The sequence below is a fragment of the Panicum virgatum genome, chromosome 6N (genome assembly GCF_016808335.1).
Source record: "Panicum virgatum strain AP13 chromosome 6N, P.virgatum_v5, whole genome shotgun sequence".
Taxonomy (NCBI): Eukaryota; Viridiplantae; Streptophyta; class Magnoliopsida; order Poales; family Poaceae; genus Panicum; species Panicum virgatum.
Genome location: NC_053150.1, coordinates 15,906,494 through 15,923,060, shown reverse-complemented (window position 1 = coordinate 15,923,060; position 16,567 = coordinate 15,906,494). Strand labels below are relative to the sequence as shown.

Below are 16,567 nucleotides of genomic sequence, written 5' to 3'. Positions count from 1 at the left end.
TGGGTGGCAAGAAGGCGGCGCCCGGGACTGAGGCCGGAAGTCCGGTGGGTGGCAAGAAGGCGGCGCCCGGGACTTCGGCGATCAGTGCAGCGACACGTAGCAAGCGTGGGATGTGAGGACGCCATCGTGGAGCTTGGTGAGGCTCGTGCGGGGCTCCTCCACTTGGCGGCCGGATCCGTCGTCCCCATAGCCGGATCTGCCACCCCTATGGGTGGATCTGCAGCCATGGGGGGCGGTCGCGTGCGGACGGTGGGCGGGCGGACGGCAATTGCGGACGGCGGCACGACGTCTAGGGACCCGTCTTCCCGGCGGAGGGCGGTGCGCCGGGAGTTCGTGCGCACGGTAGCGGCGATCGGCAGCCTCGGCGCAGGGCGTGGTGCCTGGTGCGCAGCGTCCGACGATGGCCGTGGTGGCAGCAATGACAGTGCGGGGCGTGTGGCCCGCGTGCGGCGGCGGTTTTAGCGCGGGCCCACGCGCTGTACCAACCTCGGCGTGGGGGTGCTGCCCTTGCGCGGTGGCAGCCTCGGTGGCGGGTGTGCTCCGTCCGTTCAGCGGCGACCTAGGTGCAGTGCGTTGTTGCGTGCCGCTGCTTGCGGCGACCAAAGTGGAGGTGAAGTTCGGTAGCATTTGCGTGTGGAGGCGCGGCGGCAGTGTCGTCCCGGACGGGCTGTCGTGGCTTTAGTGCCGGTTTTGCCACGCCGTGCGCGTGCATCTTGGGGGGTTGGGATGCTTCGGGCGAAAGCCCTCATCGGCGTTGCCGTCGGTGGGATGACAGCGACGTCCTTGACGTCGCTTTCCCCGTTGGGGGCGTCATTTTAGAGCTACAACTCTGCTGCACGGGGTTCTCTGGGTGAAAACCCTTTCCTCTGGACGAGCGATGGCGGTGCTTTTTAGCGTCGTGCCCTTCTTGGAGTCGTCATCTCTAGAGATCCAGCTCGGTGTGTGGCTTCACCGGTCATTTGTCAATAGCGGGTTCAGCTGGGGTCGATGTTTTCGTCGCTTGGCAAGCTGGAAGGGTGTTGCTAAGTCCACGCGAAGGCGATCGCTATCTTGATGGCGGCTAGGGGTTGTTGCTTAATTGCCGGTTGTCTGCTTGCAGCGGATTGCGCGCGGCTGGTGTTGCTTAGCAACGGTCAGTGCGGTGTGGGACTGCGTCGTATGACGGCGCTTACCGCACCGGCGTCATGGGACAACTAGACTTGCAGCGGACTGCGGCGGGTTGCTTAGCCTGGCTATGGCCACCTGATGCGGTACAACGTGAGAAGACGGCACAAGTGACTTCCCTGGCTTGCTGCTATGGCGGCGGTGGCTAGATGCGAGGGTAAAGCAACGAGGCGAAGTCGAAACTGCGACGATGGCTTTGCTGTTTGATAGAGACCCCGGGGGAGCGGGGCATCTTTGCTCACCACTCTGACGGCGACTTCTGAAACAGATCTTGGGCGTAGAGTTATGTGGCGGGTGTGGCGTGGCCCCTGTGTGCAGACGTGAGAGTTGGAGTCCAACGGCGGAAGCGGCGAGGCCCCCGCACATTGTGTTATCGTGGCGGCGACTGCGTGGTAGTCTGCAAGTGTCGGGTGGTGCGTTTTGTTGCAGCGGCATCGCGGCGAAGGATTCTGCATGGCAGCGATCCTTTTGGTGCAATGCTGTCCACTTCTTCGTTTCTTTTTCGACGTAGGTTCACACCGAGGTTTTTCGACGATTACAATAGAGTGGAGTGGATGGATGCTGCGACACTGCTTCGACTTTGTTGCCGTTTAGAGTGGAGTGGTGTGGTCTCGTTTGAGTACAGTTCGAGTAGAGCTGTGTTGCCATATTGATGCCACAATCCAACTAGTCTAAGTTGTTTGGCTTGCGTCGACGTCTCAATCCGACCAGCCTGAGTTATGTTTACTTGACTTGTGCTCGGCGCGTGTTGATGGCCCAATCCAACCTTTTTTTGTGTTTTCTTTTTTTTCCTGGTTATGAGTATATGACCTTCCAAAAACATAATCTTGTATTTTTCTGCTATATCAATAAAAACACACTCGTCGAGTGTCGTTCTTTCAAAAAAAAAATGTTTTAGATGTAACCTCTCGGATCTATTGAAATGTACTAGTATGTTGTTGTCTCACTTATTTTCATCCTGCAACTTGCATTGAAAATTGGAATGATCAGCAATCATCAGGGTAGAAAACTGTGGGTTGGAAGCTAGCGTGTCCAGCTGTGATTTCTTGCTGATTTGGCTTTTGCTAATTTCTTGAACACTCTACAAATGTTGGTTTTTTTTGCTGCTGGACACTACTCAAAATTTCTTTTGCTGCTGGACATTATTTAAGTATGTATCTTTGCTACAAAAGACCATAGTTATTAAAATAATAATTTTCTGGCTTAGAGGATAGAGAAAACGAATAGAGTGATGAAAATACCCCTGCAATGGCAGGTAGTCCCGGTGCGGTGGCACATGCACCGCGCGTTTCATTCCACCCACCGCGCTATTGCCGGTCGGTTATTGTCATCTCGCTCCCACAACTATGCAAAGCATAATAAAATATTGATGGAACAGGCTGTTGATGGCTTGTGAGCAGCCTAGCATTGCGGGGTATTTTGGTCACTCTACTCATTTTCTCTATCCTCTAAACTAGGAAATCATTATTTTAATGACTATAATGTCTTGCAGTAAAGATGCGTACTTAAAGAGTGTTCATTAGCAAAGAAAAGATTGAATAGTATCCTGCAGCAAAAACCTAATATTGTAGAGTGTAGCGGAGCAAGGTTACCCAAACTTTTTGCTCCCTGCGTCACTATCCACCTTTTTCATCAACCTTTGGTATGTATGGTGCATGATAAACAACAAAGGAAATTAGACCGAGACGTCTGGGACGTAGTCGCAACAGAATTCAAACCAGATGGAGATGCATGCGGGCTGCCTGCGATGAAGATGGAAAATCGTATTCCCTAATGTCTTGTCCATTGCATAATGGTCTAATAAGAATACTGTTGTACGATACCAGTTAATTTGTGCTGAACTGAAGTTAAAATTGTCATGTGGAACTGGGGCAGACTTGTTCAGTGCAACCTAGCATATATATTCGTGCTGTGTTGGCTTGTACTACAAACTTGGTTATCTTGGTTGGTCCTTTGGGTTGGATATGGTAAGGTTGAAAACTTGAAATTATTCTGTTTATCTTGTTCGGTTTGATAGAGGATAATGGCTCGTAAAGTGAACTTCCAAAGGGTACAGTATACTGTGATTTGCATTCTTAATGCTTAGTACAGTATACTGTTGGATTACAAAAAAGAAAAATGAAGGGATAAAATGAAAAATGTAAGGGGAGGGAGGTTTGCGCCTCAAGTATGAATGGCACACAAACTTTCGCCTTGTTCGAATTGCTGGCTGGAAGTTGGCTGGAATAGGGAATCACTGTAGCTACTAGAAATAGCCAGCCGATAGAGGGGAGCGGTGGGAGTGCGGCTGGACCTAGGCAGCCGTTCAGCTAGGCTGAGCAGCCCAGCCAGCCCAGCCATTCTAGCCCATCCGAACGGGTTGTTTACTGTGTGTGTTGTCGGTTTTTTACAAAACCAAGTACTTGGTGCTTGCTTGATATTGAAAAAGAGGGAAGAACATGCATTGCAGTTGTAGGTAGCGATGCTTGATCTACTTGTGTTCTGCTGCAGATTGCCGAACCTGCTGAAATAGAGAGGCCTTTGTATGGTTTGCACGAAGATGTTGGTCTGCACCTTGATACGTTCCTTTACGTTCCTTTGTTTGTTTGTTTGTTATTATTGTTGATGGATTTCTTCTAGGACGTCACATCACATTGCGTCTTCGTTGCATCAACACTCCGCTGCTTTGCTAGTAACCCTTATGAATTATTATACGGCATTATACTTTTCTAAGGATATCGTTCACAGGTTTCAAATCAAACTTTATGCATTTTTAAAACAATGCAAACTCGCAAATTTTAACTGACGAAGATGCGTGGAAGAACTTTGCTAGTGCACTTGCTTCTCTAGCTAACCCTTGTTGTTCGTTGCATCAACACTCCGTTGCTTTTGTTAGCAACCATTGTGATATGGCATTTCCTTTTATAAGGAAGTCGTTCGCAGTTTTGAAATCAGATTCTATAAATCTCTAAAACCATGGAGAATTCGCACAACCTTTGCGTTGATTGTTAAGTGGTCACCAATTTTGAACGAGATCTAACAACAAAGAAGCTTCCAAAGATCCACAATATTTGTAAACGTGCACGGTGGCGACCTGCCCATTTGTTCCGTGTCTGGTGTGGGTGCCCGTGCCCGGCTCCCTTTGCATTGATCTGGAGGCATCTCCCCGCCCGCCCCGCTCTTAGATCCGCTAAACCCGGCCGCACAGAGACACCATGGCCGCGGCTTCCCCTCCGCCCCTCCCCCCCGCCGTCTCCTCCGCCGACGTTGCCGCCGCTGCCGCCGCCAAACCCGCCGCGGCGCGCGCCTTCGTCTCCCGCCTCCTCGGAAAAAAATTGGATGGGGACCGTCCGCAAACCGCCGATTGTGCGGACCCTCTCCCGATGGCCGACGCGTGGCTACTCCAGTGATCCGACGCCCACTGCTCACTCGGCTCCCACACGGACGATTCATCCCCATAGCGCTCGGCTTGCAAGCTCCCAGGCTGCAGTACAACTGGCTCGCAAAGTCGAAGCGTGCTCCGCCGGAATTCGATCTCGAGCTTAGATGTCCGGCTATCCTTCGACGGTACCATGGTCGCCAAGCTCTGCATTCTCATCCTGCCCAGGGCCTGAAGCGTCGCCGTGGAAGCCGGACTCCGATCCGGGACTGCGTGGTGATCACGGTCCAGGGGTGGACAACTCGACGGGAGGCTAAGACGGCGTGGAAGATCGCAGGGCTCTTCGACATCCACCACTGGACGCGGCTAGCCTACTAGCTCTACACACGATTCTCCTATCCAAACAGAACCGGACGCGTTTGCACTGGCTGTGGTTCCAATGGACGGAGCCGGAGCGGCCATGGGTTGGGACAGATCCTCTGGTAAATGCAGTCGATCGCCAATTGTTTCGAGCGAGCACGGTGGTCATTTTATGGGACGGTGCAACGGCTTCCTTCTGGCAGTCCGCCTAGCTTGATGGTTTGGCCCCCATGGACATCTACCCAAACTTGTTCAAGCTGGCTTGGAGGAAGAACCATACAATCAAGGAGGAGCTGGTGAATCAGAATTGGACGCGGGGCCTTTGGCGGATGCAAAGTGTGCAGGAGATGGCTTGTTTTGTAAACCTTTGGGACGCAGTGCAGGCGATTCAGTTGACTGATCAGCCTGACTCCATCCGTTGGAAATGGACAGCCCATGGCAACTACTCGGCCAAATCGGCTTACAATATTCAGTTTGCGGGGTCTCATGGACAGTTCATCAGCTCTCACATCTGGCAAGCGGAATCGGAAGGGAAACACAAGTTCTTCACTTGGCTGCTCGTGCAATCCAAGCTACTAACGGCAGACAACCTACTCAAACGTCAATGGCCTTGCGAACCAGTGTGTTAGCTTTGCAGTCAGGAGCTTGAAACGGCTGATCATCTTATTTTGAACTGCTGCTTTGCGAAGGAGGTTTGGCACAAGATGTCACAGTGGACGTTGGGCTTTATCACAATGCCGTCTACAAATGTTTTGGTAGCTGATTGGTGGCAAAACGAGTTAGCAGGTCTACCGAAAAAGCAAAGACGGGTCAAGGCAGCACTCCTCATGTACACTGCTTGGAATCTTTGGAAGGAGAGGAATCGACGCATCTTTGAACATGTAAACTCGGATGCAGTGCGAGTCATGCAAGAGATCAAGGCAGAGGTCGCGGTTAGAAGGCTTGCTTGCAGTGGGCCTGAGCTCACTTTCAACCATGATTAGTGTTTTACTTGGTTTACTAACTTCGGTGTTTCTGTGGGTTGAGTTTCCTTCGTTTTTTGTAATATCGGTCTTGTACTGAACCTGCATGCTTCTTCTCCTTAAATAAAATAGCAGTGCTCCTGCTTTAACCTTCAAAAAAAAACAGAACCACGCTCCGATCAGCTAGCTAGCTAGTTTTTTTCGAACAATATATGGCTGGGCATGGATGGCATAGAAGTCTAGAAGAGCGCGATGGATCGATATTGAAGAACAGAGCTGGGTTCTCTTCAATTTCTTGGGTTCTCTTTCTGACTTAAATTGCTCTCAAGATCATGGCCGTCGTCTGCGTCGTCCACGCGAAGGCTTCGGCCTTGATGTAGTGGTTCGTCCTAGATGTGGTGGGCTATGGCGAAGAGGATCGAGCAGGTGCGTCAGCGGCGTGCCGCCGGAACTGTCACCGGCGTGCGAGCAAGATCGACCATTAGATGCGTTTTTGCCCAGTACGAGCGCTGCGACCCTCCTCGGCTGTAGCGAAGCCAGCCGAGAACCTGCAAGCCAAGCGCTGCGGGGATGAATCGTCCGTGTGGGAGCCGAGTGAGCAGCGGGCGTTGGATCGCTGGAGTAGCCACGCGTCGGCCATCGGGAGAGGGTCCGCACAATCGGCGGTTTGCGGACGGTCCCCATCCAATTTTTTTCCTCCTCCTCGACTCCGCCAGGCGCGCGCTCTCCGGCGCCCGGCCCAACTACGCCGCCGTCGTCGCGCTCTCCCTCGCTGCCGCGCTCCTCGCCCACCCCTTCTCCCTCGGCTCGCTCATGTTCTCCGCGCTGGCCCTCGGCGCCGCCGTCGTCTGCGCGCACGGCGCGTTCCGCGTGCCGGAGGACCACTTCCCCGACGTGCCCGACCAGGCTGCCGGCAGCGGCAACCAGCAGGATAAGGATGATGATGGTGGATCATCGGCGGCGGTGCTGCTGCTGCTGCCTGACGACTTCCTCGCCGACGTCCTCCGCCGCCTCCCGCCTAGAAGCCTTGCCGCTTCACGCTGCGTCCGCAAGCAGTGGTGCTCCATCATCGACGCCCGACGCATGCTCCGCGTCGACCTCCTCCCTCTCCAGCTCGACGGCTTCTTCGGCAACCCCAACGACTACGAACACCGCCCATCTTTCTTCGCACCCCCATCGACAATGAGCCGAATCATCACCGCCGGCCGCCTCAGCGACTTCTTCGACACCTTCGGCTACATGAGCATCGCGGACCACTGTAATGGTCTGCTTCTACATGGACTTGGGCAACTGACGGTGGTCAACCCAGCCACACGACAATGGGCCGCCTTGCCTGCCTTCCCATCACCATCAGCATCATCATCATCATCATCAGTTGTCGACGATCAGCTGCTTCTATCTGTCGGCAATCAGCTGATTGTCTACGATCCCATGGTGTCGCCGCAGCACTACGAGGTATTTGTCATCCCCATTTTCTATACATATACCACCAGCGACGGAGACGGAGACGGAGACGGCGACGGCGACGACGAAACCCAAACCCAACATCTGGCAGCAGACTACTCAGCAGATCAGTACTGGCCACCGTCGCCATACACAATACACGTCTTCTCCTCGAGGAAATGGATGTGGGAGGAGAGGTCCTTTGTCCGCCAAGGGGATCCTGCCGGAACCATCGCCGATATGCTATCGTGCTCCGACAGCCGCAGCCTGGAAGAACAGGGCGTCTATTTTCAGGAAGCACTCTATGTGCGTTGTCGAAACGATTCTGTAATTAGGTATCTCTACTCTCCATTGTGTATATATATCGTTAATTAATTATTATTACTCGATCCACTCTCTTCGATCATATAATTCACATCCCAATATATATTTGCAGAATAAGCTTGTCAGGTGACAATAAGTACCAGATGATTAAATCACCTGTATCAAGGACCGGAGTTGGTGAGTATGATCTCTCTTACTTGGGAAAATCAGAAAAAGGGGTCTACTCTGCGCTACTTCATGAGGGTGGTGATAGTTGCCCACAATGTCGAGTTTGGTTGCTTAATGAATTTTGCGGTCAGATGGAGTGGGTATTGAAGAGTAAAATAAACCTTCAATCCGTAGCGGAAAATATTCCTCTTCTTCAATTTGCTAACAAATATAGAAAACCATGGATTCGCGACTATAATGCCAAGGATGAACTTGAAGCACCTGCGCAAGACCAACTCGATGGATGGGACTCCGACGATGGTATCATCCTAGAGATCACAGATAACAAGCAGGCCACTACAACAGACTGGGAGATTGGTATGGTTTTCCTTGGATTTCATCCTTACAAAGAGATTGCCTTCTTTAGGGTATCATCAACACTCGTATCTTATCATTTGAATACCTCAAAAGTTCAAGAGTTGGGCCCCATATATGTAACGGAAGTGGAAAGATCATTCCCATACACAGCATGCTGGATGCGGGACTTGTTTGAAAACAATTATTAAGTGGCTTATCAAAAGGTTAGCGTGTACGTGCATGGTTTTGGAACATGCATATAGATCTTGGATTCTCTGTCACTTTAATACTCTGTACATTTAAGTTATCCATTGGGACCTGCTATAATAAAGATTAGAGTTGCCTCTCTAATTTTATTTCATTATCTTCCCATCATGTTTTCCTTTCGTTTCTAGGCGGCCGCATTTAGCCGCGTGTTTAAAGGCATCAAAGAGATGGGAAAGACTGGTTACATAGTTGGGTGAAGATAACACGACAAAATAACACATTTGATAAACTTTAGAAATAGTTCGGAACCAACACATCAAAATCATTTTTTAACTTGCAAATATAATAATGAATTAAATTGTGGACGTATACACTACTACAGAATGCTTTCGTGAACCGGAGCGCCGGTCTTTGGAGGTGGTACTGATCACAAACCGAACTGAAAATAAAATTTCGGCACCGGTTCAAAACCACATTATTTTTTCCGCCAACCTCTGTGAAGGTTTTTTTTCTTCACAGCAGTTGGGATTCCGAACCATTGTGACAACTTTTTTTTTATATCATAAAATATTTAAAGTAGCACTATTTTTACAGCACAATAATATAAAAATATTTCAACCTGTGGAGCATATCAACAGTCAGACTTATGTCACAATCATTTACCTTAAGCAACTCATCAATGAAATCTCTGTATACATTTGGGAACACTGAAACGAGCATTTTTGCCTAGGAACTTTTTTTATTTTTAGTACAATTTTTAATCAAAATTATGTAATAATACCTTGGATTTGAGAAATTACTAATCTAGCTCGCAATCGTCTACCCAGTAGATAAAATCTAAATTTCGTCTAGCTACCGGATGAAAATAAGAGAAATCCTCTGCTAGAACGACGAAATCCATCTAGGAGACAAAAACATATTTCGTCTGTCCAGTAGATGAAATATATTTAAAAATACAATTTTTTGACAATTTTCATCGACTGTGCATGATTTTGCATGATGAAATTTCAATATTGTCTACCCACTGGACGAAATCTAAATATTGTCCACCCATTGGACGAAATCTTGATATATGTCTAGCCACTAGACGAAATCTAAATATTGTCTACCCACTTGAAAGGATCTTGATCACGCGATGTCGTAGCCTAGAGGGGGGTGAATAGGCGTTTCTTAAAAATTTGGCGCTTAATCCCTGCTGGAACTGCCTGGACCGGTCAGACCGGTCTATGCAGGCAGACAGTCCAGTCAGCAGGAACAAGTACCCTCTCAAGCTTGAACCCATAAGAAACTTGGGATATGTGTCTTGCAGAGTATTCCTAATAATATAAACAAGTCCCTACACACAAATAGAGCACACCCAAGAAGATCGAGCGGAAGCACAATTTAAACTCAAAACTATAAATGCAAGGTAAGTAAATCAAACCGAAATAGAGATGATGCAATGAAGACACGGTGATTTGTTTGACCGAAGTTTGGATTCACCCCGTGCACCCACGTGTGAATCCTACTCTCCGTTGAGGAAGCTCGTAGTGACCTCAAGGTCAAGCTATCTCCTCTTCTCCACTATATGACCATGCGCCCTCTTGGCACATGATCGAAGCTGGAACAAACTTGCCGCTGCTCACCACAACCTTAGGAGCTAGCCGGCGACGCCTAGCCGTCTAGGAGCCGATGCTCCAAGAGTAACAAATGCTTCAATCGAGTTGGCCGACGCAACTTCAAGTGCTCAAAGCTCGGGATGTTTCTCTCTTGCTCAAATGGCTATCAAGGAATGGATTCACTCTACCCAACTCAAAGATTCACCTTGAATCAAGCAACTCTCACAAAGAGAGGTTGGGGAGGACTCTCCAAGTGCTCACAAGGCTCTAAAGATGTTCTGAAATGTTCTAGCATCAGCACCCACGAATGGGTGAAGTCATGGGGTATAAATACCCCTTCTCACAAAACTAGCCGTTGCCCTGTCAGTGTTAGACCGGTCTGTTTTGAAAACTAGCCGTTGGAGGCTCATCCTGCTCAGACCGGTCCCTCTCTGTTTTCTGTAGTTAGCTCTCACTCCTTAGGCTAAACTCTTTAGGGACTATTTGAGCACTTTTAGTATTGTCTAAACCTACTGATGTTGCATCCCTCTTGATAGTACGACATATCTATACTCAAGTGTATAAATGAAAAATATACAATTTCCACAATCACAACTTGAGCATCACATTTTGATCATGCCGTCCATTCTTCAATACTTTGAGGGCATCAACATCTTCACTCTTTGAGCATACCCGCTTTGAGCTAGTGACTTTGAATCTTTGATTTGCATAGGAGTGAAATCCAACTTGATTCACAAGTCACTTTCTTTACTTGAATAATGACACTCTTCAACATAGAGCTCTCCATGACTCTAGGATCTCCGGCCTTTGACCCGTATTTGTTTCTTTTCTCCCCCCAAGCCGTCGCTTGCGTAGCCTCTTGAAACATGCCTCTCGGTCCTCTACCTTAATCCTAATCGTCCATCTTGAACTCATATTGATTTGTGTCATGCATGAAATCTTCATTGTCAATTCGAATTCTCAACTCAATCTTATATGCAAGCTTTCCAATTTGAGTCATCATATATGCATCAACTCATGTCTCATTCTCTTTTGTCTTGCTTGCTTCTTTATTTAATAACCATTTATCACATGTGACAAGATCTTCTATATTTGAGACTGCATAAGCATATCACATCTCATTAACAAAATCTTTACTTGTCACTTTGAATCCTATCATAGATCGAAACAAGTCTTCGCAAATATTAGAGCCTTTTATATCAATCATGAATACTTTGCTCTATTTTCCTTTTCTTGTTTTGCTTGTCACATACACATTATACCAATGGGATAAACACGCTTGCTTGCAACACATGAGCCATCTCTTTCAATACACATTTCATAATTAAATACATGTTCATAATCTCATGCAAACAAGTTAGTCCTTTAATCGTGTTGTCAATCAATGCTCCAAAACCCATTAGGGCCTAGATGCTCTTTCAATCTCCCCCTTTTTGGTGATTGATGACAACCCGATTAAAGCTTACAAAAAGATATTCAATAAAGCTTTTGAATTCTCAGATTTAGTTGGAGCTCCCCCTCAATATGTGCATATGAATCGAATTGAACACAAGTTGGCCTCACATGCCAAATTACACATATTAAGCACAAATGAGACTCCCCCTAAATCTTAGCATCCGTGGGGTCTAACAAGTGTGTGTGATCATCATAAATAAATTCGTGATGCAATATGTCATGTAACGCACACAAGCAAACATAAGAGCAATGCCGCTGCCACAGACCGGTCAGACCGGTCCCTGGGACCGGTCAGACCGGTCAACACAAGCCAGCACGCGCTGGGACCGGTCAGACCGGTCCCCTCTGACCGGTCAGACCAGTCACAGACTGCCAGAACAGCCCAAGGCTGAAACAAAAGACATCACATCACTCAAAAATTTCATACTATCATAAACATTCCTTATGTATTTAAAACATGATAAATACACCCAATAGCATTCAATACAAGTGTTCTCAAGTCCACACAAATCCTTAATACGAAAGAGATGGATATGATTTTACAAGATGAGACAAGAATATCCAAACATATCCAAATCATGATGTTCATACACCCATCATCCATACATGATATATAATAAGAGCTAGATGATACAAGATGATCTCAAGATACATATCCCATCTACTCTCAACATGGCACACATATATACACAAGATAAGCTTTAATCCTCCAAACTTCTCCCCCTTTGTCATCCATCAACAAAAAGCGTACAAGAGGAGAAGAGTGTGCTGCCAATCTGAAATCACTGCCCACCTGTAGAGAATCCACCAGTACTGCCCGGATAAGCAAAGAGTGAGTTACTCCAGCTAGCCACTGTCGCCTCAACTGAGTCAGGAGCTAGAGAAAGTGAAGCTGTAGTCCTTGCATATCCCGTATCTGGTGAAGAAAAAGTCCCTCCAAGACCAAAGTGAAGTGAAGGGGGTGCAGAAGCTATAGGAAACATCGCCGACGACCCTGGAACTGTCGACGAACTGACCTGTGTCCCAAACTGAGGTCCTGCACTGAAAGATGGAATTGGCCCCATGAAACTGGAAGTGAACGGCGGGGGCCCTGAGTATGGTCCAGCGAGCTGAGATCCCACAAACTGTCCGGCGAACATCTGTGGGCCTGTGGTGAAAAGCTGTGGACCTGGACGGAACTGAGGTGCAAAAAGTGGAGATCCGTGTCCGAACTGCTGAGCTGAAGATGATCCACCTAGCTGACTCTCCTGACCAAAGAACATCTGCTCGCCCAGGTGGTCATACTGCCCAAAGTCCATCCCCTGGAAGCTCTCAATCATCTGGTCAAGTGAGGGGATCTCTGCTGCCTCTAGCTCTGGTGAGATAGGCGAGAGAGGTGGCTGGAGCTGCATGGTAGTGTACATCCTCTTCTGATTATCCCTCAACTTCTTGTTGTTCTTCCTCTCCCTCTCCTGATTAACCAGAATATCTCTCTGGTTCTTGATCATGCCTGCAAATGTCCTGAACATCCGCCTGAAGGAAGATGAAGACCTGCAAGGAGGGGGAGCATCTCTACCCTCATGAGGCACAGAGCCTCCAGCTGGCTCCTCCTGCTGAGGCACGTCCTGAGCGTGCTGCTGTGCATCTGCATCCTGATCAGGTAGTGGACCATGATCCTCCTGATCCTCCTCCTGAACCTCGTCATATCTGCCCTCAGAAGGAACTCTCACATGCTTAGGATGCTTGATCCTAAGCGGCTCATGCTTCACATCCATCCCAAAATTTCTCCTGGTGACCTTCAGTATCACCCTCATGATATATGGTGCATAGCCACATGTCTTCAAGGGAGTCTCAGAAATATGCTTGATTTCCTCCCAAATGAAGTCACCAACACTGAAGTCACCGCCTCGAGGGTCTGGCTGCATCGTGCTCATAAGATTCTTGGCATGCGCTGAGATGTCACTAGGATTCCCATCCCGGGGTGTAAGTGTCTTCCTGAACAACTTGTTCAGGATGGAGTAGTAAGTGTACAACCCCGTGACCTTGCCTGCATTGCCAACACTATCCCTCGGATACATGAATCTCACCCGATCAGCTGACAGAGGTAAATCATAGTGAAGCTTAGGACGATTCACGTCCTGATCATCAAGTCTCAAGTAACGGCAGAAAGAAGTGTAGGAACACTGGTAGTGATGTCCCTCTGTCATCCAGTAGATAGTCCTCTCATTCCCATTCTCTAGATCATGCCCAAAATATACATTCGCGTAGAACTGGGCTATCACCTCCTTGTTCCAATCATGCTGAAACCCCATAATGTCCTTGATGTGCCTGTCCTCACACATCTGAGCCACCTCATCACAGATTTCATGACCCAAGTTTGCCATATGTGTCCAATCAACCCACTGGGCCTCTGAAGCAATCCCTGCCTTGGCAAGAATGATAGTCTGATAGAAGTCCTGCTGAAACCGAGTGTGAAACCTGTAGTCCACGGTGTCCTTTGGGACATCCAAAGGACTCTGACGCCTTAGCAAACGTGCAGCCGCTGTCATCCCGGTGTTGTAGTAGCTGACAATCTCTACACCGGCCTGCCTGACAGGAATCTGAATAGCTGCGGTCACCACAGGACCCTCCAAGTCTGAGCTGCCTGCTGCACTCTCCTCTGACCCATCATCGCTGTCAACATCATCATCATTAGCATCATCTGCACCTGCATCTGCATCTATCTCAGTGTCCTCATCATCACGAGGATCTCTCAAGTAGGGTGCATCCTCCTCTGTGTCATTTCCTGATGATTCATCAATGTCCATCTTCTGTGCCCCTGTCTTGGCCCTTCTAGGCCTCAACTGACGCTGACTAGGAGCTGCTGCAAGAAGCTGTGAAGCGGACACAACTGTAGCTGCCTTGGTACCACCACTGCTTGAACCCACTCCAGCTGCTCGTGCAACTCGATCCTCATTGAGTTTGCTCCTCTTCTCACGGTTTCTCTTATACATGATTTCCAATCTGAGATAGAGAAATATTGAGCTGAAATTAGATCATGAGAAGCAACCCACAAGATCTGGATAGGAAGTATTTAAACTGCACTAGAAAACTGGAAACTGGGTTATGTCAGTCACAGACCGGTCAGACCGGTCCCTGACAGAAACTGGAGAAAGACTCGGTTTTGATGATCTTTGTTCAGGAAGAATTCTAGAGAACTTTGATAAACAATGTTAAGATTATCTAGCACTTTACAAAGCAAAGTGTGGCTTAAGCTGATGGTTTTGGGTTCTGGCCAGACTGACCGGTCAGACCGCTCGGGTGGACTGGTCAGACCGGTCGGGTGGCGCCCGAACCCTAGGATTAGATTCCGAGCAATGCGAGCCACGAAACTTCTCGTTCTCTTAGGGAATAGTTCCTAGGCCTAGCAGAACTTATTGGACCAAAGGGATTGAAAAGATATGCGCTAAGCTAAGAGATCGGGCGAGGGAAACATGTGATACCTTGGAAGAGAGATGAACTCGTGAGGAACTTCAAAACCAGCTTCACCACTGATTGGTTTCCCCCTTCTAGCCCCAATGCATGTGATGAAGCAACCAAAACAAGGGCTAGAACTCCAAATCTCCAATGGAGTGAAGATGGAGAGAAGAGTGGAGGAGGGGCGACGCACGGGTGAGAGGAGGTAGGAGTGAGTGTCTAACCGGTGAAAAGAAGTGAAATTGACTGTTTTACCCTACGGAGGGGGTAAAAAGGGCAGTTACCAGGTTGGACCGGTCAGACAGACCGGTCAGACCGATCGCACCTGAAGTGCCAGAAAAAAGTTGCCTTCCAGACTACCCGGGTGAATCTCCAGAGTATCCGGGTGTAGCCCAGAGTATCCGAGAAAATATCCAGAGAATCCGGGACATTGATCACAAAGAAGTTTTAGAATGATAACTCCTTGATCAAATGGTTAAGCACTTCCAAAAATTTATATTTTCTGACCTTATGTGCTAACCATGAATTGGATAGGTGGAGGACTAAGTAAGGAGTATTTTGATGAACACATTTTTCCGAAACAAGATCTCCTTGTCACTCCCAAGGAAGAGATGATTTTCCAATATAACTACTCCTTGGATGAGAGAAGTGATATAGATATGAATCTATGGACTTGAGAAAATCTCACTACTTGTGACTAGCCATCAGCCAATCAATGAGAACAATAGTCACATGTAGCTTGATACGGTCACAAGGACCAAGATCCAAAGTTTTTCAAATTTGACACACAACCTATCATGCTAGTTTAGTTTTGAAAAAATCTATCCTATAACACTCATGGCATGTAACAAGTCAAGCTATCACCACACTAGAGAGCTTAGCACAAACCTTACTCAATTTTACACATGATTGACACTTAGTCACAATTAGGAAGGTTTTAGCTAAATATCTAGGTGACAAGATTTCTTGAGCTTGATGCATATAAATGCACACACTAGCATTAATACGATGCTCAAAGGTAAAGCATAATGAGTAGAAAACATACCTTTCCCTCTTAGCCACTTAAACTTGTGCTTAAACTTTTAGACACAATCACTAGTTCTCATAGATGAGAAATAATGTGCAATGTAGCACAAGTACTTCATGATTATGCTTTGTCAATCAATATTTGATCCAATTGATGAATAAACTCATATTAATTTATATTGGATCCATAATGAGCATAATCAACACTATAAGAGACTACACATTCACTCTAGGAAAATGTTAGTCCCAAAGACACAATAGTAAAGAGATCTCCCCCTAAATAAGTGCATAAGAGTTTTGAATTTCTTTTATATGCACTTTATCCATATTAAGAGACTAGGAGAGACTACTTTAACAAGTCGGTCATAAAGCACATAAAAAGATATTTAATTGAAATTGTGCTAGATTCTCTTACTGCCTGAAGTACATGACCCCAAGAGATGCCTATAAAGCATATGCACTGAGAAGGAACCTTTTTGCACATAGCTTTTCTCTCGTTTCTTCAGTTTGCTGTAGTTTTCTGGTCCATACCGGTCCGATCGGTCAGATGGACCGGTCACACCAGTCAAACTGCAGTAACCTTCAATTTGTTCATGTCTTGCTTCAATGAATGTCTACTAGATATATTTGCTCACCTGCACTAAAACAAGACATTGCTCTACACAAGAGCCATTAAACGCATCTCACGGCAAATGGGGAGTAACTCAAAGAAAAATGGTTTTGTCACTTAT

At 47.5% G+C, this 16,567-nt stretch overlaps 1 protein-coding gene across 1 annotated transcript; it reads left to right on the top strand.

Annotated features, from left to right (window-relative positions):
• The first annotated feature begins 225 nt into the window (after positions 1-225).
• On the top strand, positions 226-8,579 carry LOC120677961. The gene is made up of 4 exons (XM_039959140.1): positions 226-383; positions 6,561-7,622; positions 7,724-7,880; positions 8,511-8,579. The coding sequence occupies exons 1-4, from the start codon at positions 226-228 to the stop codon at positions 8,577-8,579; spliced, it is 1,446 nt and encodes a 481-aa protein (XP_039815074.1).
• Positions 8,580-16,567: the final 7,988 nt, after the last annotated feature.

Excerpts from the sequence above, each read along its gene's own strand:
- LOC120677961 (XM_039959140.1), top strand. The coding sequence starts at position 226 with ATGGGGGGCGGTCGCGTGCGGACGGTGGGCGGGCGGACGGCAATTGCG. Across the intron at positions 7,623-7,723 it reads CGAAACGATTCTGTAATTAG|AATAAGCTTGTCAGGTGACA; the intron begins GTATCTCTACTC and ends ATATATTTGCAG. Across the intron at positions 7,881-8,510 it reads ATAGTTGCCCACAATGTCGA|GCGGCCGCATTTAGCCGCGT; the intron begins GTTTGGTTGCTT and ends TTTCGTTTCTAG.